Source organism: Nanorana parkeri, unplaced genomic scaffold, assembly GCF_000935625.1.
Source record: "Nanorana parkeri isolate BGI_ZX_2015 unplaced genomic scaffold, ASM93562v1 scaffold2, whole genome shotgun sequence".
NCBI lineage: Eukaryota > Metazoa > Chordata > Amphibia > Anura > Dicroglossidae > Nanorana > Nanorana parkeri.
Window position 1 is genome coordinate 2406601 of NW_017306270.1, and position 5452 is coordinate 2412052.

At 45.4% G+C, this 5452-nt stretch overlaps 1 protein-coding gene across 1 annotated transcript in view; it reads right to left on the bottom strand.

Moving 5' to 3' along the window:
• HPSE2 (heparanase 2 (inactive)) overlaps positions 1-5452 on the bottom strand; it is a 165632-nt gene that overhangs the window by 12261 nt on the left and 147919 nt on the right. The window contains exon 10 of the mRNA XM_018557128.1: positions 158-303. Within this exon, the coding sequence (XP_018412630.1) occupies positions 158-303 (146 nt within the window). The remainder of the gene's footprint in view (positions 1-157; positions 304-5452) is intronic.

Below are 5452 nucleotides of genomic sequence, written 5' to 3' on the forward strand. Positions count from 1 at the left end.
AATATGCTTGTAAATAAATTTAAAAAGGATATTTCAGTGGAAAACCATCTTATTGTCTTATATCTCTTGGTCACTACAGGTGGATGATCCTTGTGCCTAAGTTACAGGGCATTGTACACTGAAACTTTTACATATATATTACGACTGCACATCTTACCTGTGATGGTTTGTACAGTGGGCGTAGATGCGTAGTTTATCCCTTATTACTTTTCCTGGACGAGGCTTCCTCTGAATACCAGCCACATGAACCGCCAACACTTTGGCACCCACAAGCCTTTTAAAAAGAAGTGATACCCAGTAATCCTATAACAAAGAAAAAGTACTCAATTTATTTATTATTTATTACAGGTATTTATATAGCGCCAACAATTTACGCAGTGCTGTACATTCTGCACATTCACATCAGTCCCTGCCCTCAAGAGCTTACAATAAAGGGTCCCTATCTCCCATGATGCAAGCAGGGCCAATTTTGACAGGAGCCAATTAACCTTCCAGCATGTCTATGGAGTGTGGGAGGAAACTGGAGTACCCGGAGGAAACCCACACAAGCATCGGGAGAACATGCAGACTCCATAGAGATAGTGTCCTGAGCGGGATCCATTAGAAAAAGTTTCTTCTAGAAGCTTTTTTTGTACAAGTAACATGTTTACTTTGCAAGGAATTTCAATAGTTACCTAATTAAACCACTAACAGATGGATAATTATATGTGTAAATCACTATACTATCACTATACTATATATTATCCTCATGACATGATTATATTAAGCCATTTGTACAGCATAATGTACTATCAGAAAAGGATTGATCATGTTTAATGTTTGGTGTTTCCCAAGAAAAGGACAAATGACCGACCTGTGTGTGGCCGGAATTGCTTCCTGATATTGCCTTTGTTTAGATTTTCTTATTGCATTTTTATTTACTGAACTAAAAGAATATAAACATTTAAACAAAAGGAAAAGGTTGTGTGGAAATGGTGGAAATGAGCTTTCTACATATGAACATTTGTCTTATTGCCTGTGTTAGTGAGAATTTGGAGATCCACTGGTAACAGTTACCTGATCTCTCTGCACTGGAAGCACGCTCTGGTACCATGTAGCAGGAGAAGAATTTGAAAATCTGTTCAATGAAAAACCTTTAAATCCAGGTAAAGGAAGTCACAGTGTCCTTTACTTGGTTTTAAACATACATTAAATAAAGACGAGCTTTTAATATACATATGCCTGGCCAAGACGAAACTCGGGCACCCCCCCCCCCCCACACACTAAATCTGCAGGATCTCAGGGGGGCTGTGCAGGATCTGTGGTGGGCTCTGTCATGGACCTGCAGAGCCCACCACAGATCCTGCAAAGCCCCCATGACACCCTGCAGAGCCAACCACAGATCCTGCACTGAGACCCTGCAAACTGCAGGGTCTCAGGGGTGCTTTGCAGGAACTGTGGTGGGCTCTGCGGGGTCTTTGGCAGAGCACACCACAGATCCTGCACAGTCCACCCGAGACTCTCAGGTGGGCTGTGCAGAGTCCATGCTGGGCTCTGCAGGGTCTCTTTAGCAGCAGTGTGATCCTGTTACCTGCTGCTTGGTCCCAAGCCTCCTCCACTGCTGGACTGGTGCTGCAGGACTCAGCCTCCTCCGCAGCCCGACAGCTCTTCAGTGACCCGGCTTCCTACGGCGCAACGGCGCCCTGGCCCCGCCCCTTCCTGATGTGATGTTGCCCCGGTCTCGCCCCATCCCCTACTGCTGCTCCACCTCGCCCCCTCCTGCTGCTCCTCCTCCTCTGCCTCTTCCACCTCCTCCACCGTCGCTTCCTCTCGCCTCCTCCTCTGCATCTTCCAACTCCTCCTCCGTGCGGCTGCCTAACTGTTTTGGGGGCCGCCCCCCTGAAAACTGCCGCCCTAGGCAAATGCCTTGTTTGTCTTATGGCAGATACACCCCTGGTCGGATCACTTAGTAAAGTCTTCTCCAGCACATCCCAAAGATTCTCAATGGGGTTAAGGTCTGGATTGTGGTGGCCAATCCATGTGTGGTTTTGCCTGATGAAGGGGATCCTGCATGATCGTGAAATGTTGCAACTATGTAATATTATGCGCATGCGTCAAGAAAGGGCGTATTCGTCAATGAGTTTGGAGTGCCGGAGATTTTTCCCCACTTCCTGTTTGGTGAAACCATTGTCACTGGTGCAGGAAATGGGGCTAAATCCCTCTGAAGGAGCCCGGGAATCAATAAAAACACAACAGGGATTCTCTGTCCAAAACTAGAAAAAAAGTTTTGATTGAACTAACACTTTAAAAACTACCTACATACTCTAGTAAGGGTTATAATTTGAGTTATCCAAAATAAAAGCCTGTGAGATCTGCTTCAGTTGTTGTATAGGGCTGCTTTGATGCAGTTCATCGCTGGAACTGGCTACAGGCACAATGTTGTCGTAAAATTATTAATAGAAATTCAAGCTTTGGAACCTGGAACAAATTAGTGCCTAATGAGTAGCTGTGTCTGATTGTTCTTTTTATTGCAGCAAGTGCAGGCTAAACAGCTGGATAAAATGAATACTATGTGAATCATTAGTAGAAATTCAACACATGATTTCCTTGTGCTTGTTAAGTTAAACTCTTACTCCCTGGTGTTAATACGCTCATGATTATTTATTCCTGTGAACATGCTCATTAGCTTACACAGTCGTCTTTCTCTGCTTTGTAATAAATTGAGTACAGTCTCTATAGTGGTCTATACTGGACTGTAATTGGCATCCATACTCAAATTAAGGAAAATAAATGGCACAACTTTATAATTTTTACTAGTGTGTAAAAATATCCTTAGTGAAAAGGTTAAATACCTTTATCTAAAAAGTATTTGGCTGTGAGTTTTCTCAGGTCATTGAGTCAAGTAGACAGGGTTCTTCTCCCAAACTAGTAATTAATGTAGACAGGACTGTTGTATGGTGTGTTGTTACTTCTAAAGGTGCCCATACACCTTGCGATTATCGCACGATAATCGCTGGAAATCCCGCGATCGTACGATAATCGCAAGGTGTATGGAAGGCGTGCGACCGTTTTTACTGTGCGGTCGCACGTCTTTTGTCGAACCAGCAGGCTAGAAAACCCGCCGAGAATCGTATGATTCTCGGCGGGTTTCTAGCCTGCTCGCCCGATAGCATATTGCATTTTTATTTACTGAACTAAAAGAATATAAACATTTAAACAAAAGGAAAAGGTTGTGTGGAAATGGTGGAAATGAGCTTTCTACATATGAACATTTGTCTTATTGCCTGTGTTAGTGAGAATTTGGAGATCCACTGGTAACAGTTACCTGATCTCTCTGCACTGGAAGCACGCTCTGGTACCATGTAGCAGGAGAAGAATTTGAAAATCTGTTCAATGAAAAACCTTTAAATCCAGGTAAAGGAAGTCACAGTGTCCTTTACTTGGTTTTAAACATACATTAAATAAAGACGAGCTTTTAATATACATATGCCTGGCCAAGACGAAACTCGGGCACCCCCCCCCCCCCACACACTAAATCTGCAGGATCTCAGGGGGGCTGTGCAGGATCTGTGGTGGGCTCTGCCATCCATAGACCCCCAACCCACCACAGATCCTGCAAAGCCCCCATGACACCCTGCAGAGCCAACCACAGATCCTGCACTGAGACCCTGCAAACTGCAGGGTCTCAGGGGTGCTTTGCAGGAACTGTGGTGGGCTCTGCGGGGTCTTTGGCAGAGCACACCACAGATCCTGCACAGTCCACCCGAGACTCTCAGGTGGGCTGTGCAGAGTCCATGCTGGGCTCTGCAGGGTCTCTTTAGCAGCAGTGTGATCCTGTTACCTGCTGCTTGGTCCCAAGCCTCCTCCACTGCTGGACTGGTGCTGCAGGACTCAGCCTCCTCCGCAGCCCGACAGCTCTTCAGTGACCCGGCTTCCTACGGCGCAACGGCGCCCTGGCCCCGCCCCTTCCTGATGTGATGTTGCCCCGGTCTCGCCCCATCCCCTACTGCTGCTCCACCTCGCCCCCTCCTGCTGCTCCTCCTCCTCTGCCTCTTCCACCTCCTCCACCGTCGCTTCCTCTCGCCTCCTCCTCTGCATCTTCCAACTCCTCCTCCGTGCGGCTGCCTAACTGTTTTGGGGGCCGCCCCCCTGAAAACTGCCGCCCTAGGCAAATGCCTTGTTTGTCTTATGGCAGATACACCCCTGGTCGGATCACTTAGTAAAGTCTTCTCCAGCACATCCCAAAGATTCTCAATGGGGTTAAGGTCTGGATTGTGGTGGCCAATCCATGTGTGGTTTTGCCTGATGAAGGGGATCCTGCATGATCGTGAAATGTTGCAACTATGTAATATTATGCGCATGCGTCAAGAAAGGGCGTATTCGTCAATGAGTTTGGAGTGCCGGAGATTTTTCCCCACTTCCTGTTTGGTGAAACCATTGTCACTGGTGCAGGAAATGGGGCTAAATCCCTCTGAAGGAGCCCGGGAATCAATAAAAACACAACAGGGATTCTCTGTCCAAAACTAGAAAAAAAGTTTTGATTGAACTAACACTTTAAAAACTACCTACATACTCTAGTAAGGGTTATAATTTGAGTTATCCAAAATAAAAGCCTGTGAGATCTGCTTCAGTTGTTGTATAGGGCTGCTTTGATGCAGTTCATCGCTGGAACTGGCTACAGGCACAATGTTGTCGTAAAATTATTAATAGAAATTCAAGCTTTGGAACCTGGAACAAATTAGTGCCTAATGAGTAGCTGTGTCTGATTGTTCTTTTTATTGCAGCAAGTGCAGGCTAAACAGCTGGATAAAATGAATACTATGTGAATCATTAGTAGAAATTCAACACATGATTTCCTTGTGCTTGTTAAGTTAAACTCTTACTCCCTGGTGTTAATACGCTCATGATTATTTATTCCTGTGAACATGCTCATTAGCTTACACAGTCGTCTTTCTCTGCTTTGTAATAAATTGAGTACAGTCTCTATAGTGGTCTATACTGGACTGTAATTGGCATCCATACTCAAATTAAGGAAAATAAATGGCACAACTTTATAATTTTTACTAGTGTGTAAAAATATCCTTAGTGAAAAGGTTAAATACCTTTATCTAAAAAGTATTTGGCTGTGAGTTTTCTCAGGTCATTGAGTCAAGTAGACAGGGTTCTTCTCCCAAACTAGTAATTAATGTAGACAGGACTGTTGTATGGTGTGTTGTTACTTCTAAAGGTGCCCATACACCTTGCGATTATCGCACGATAATCGCTGGAAATCCCGCGATCGTACGATAATCGCAAGGTGTATGGAAGGCGTGCGACCGTTTTTACTGTGCGGTCGCACGTCTTTTGTCGAACCAGCAGGCTAGAAAACCCGCCGAGAATCGTATGATTCTCGGCGGGTTTCTAGCCTGCTCGCCCGATAGCTGCGGAACGGGCCGGTGTGCGCACGCGCACACTGACCGTTCTGCATTGCCGT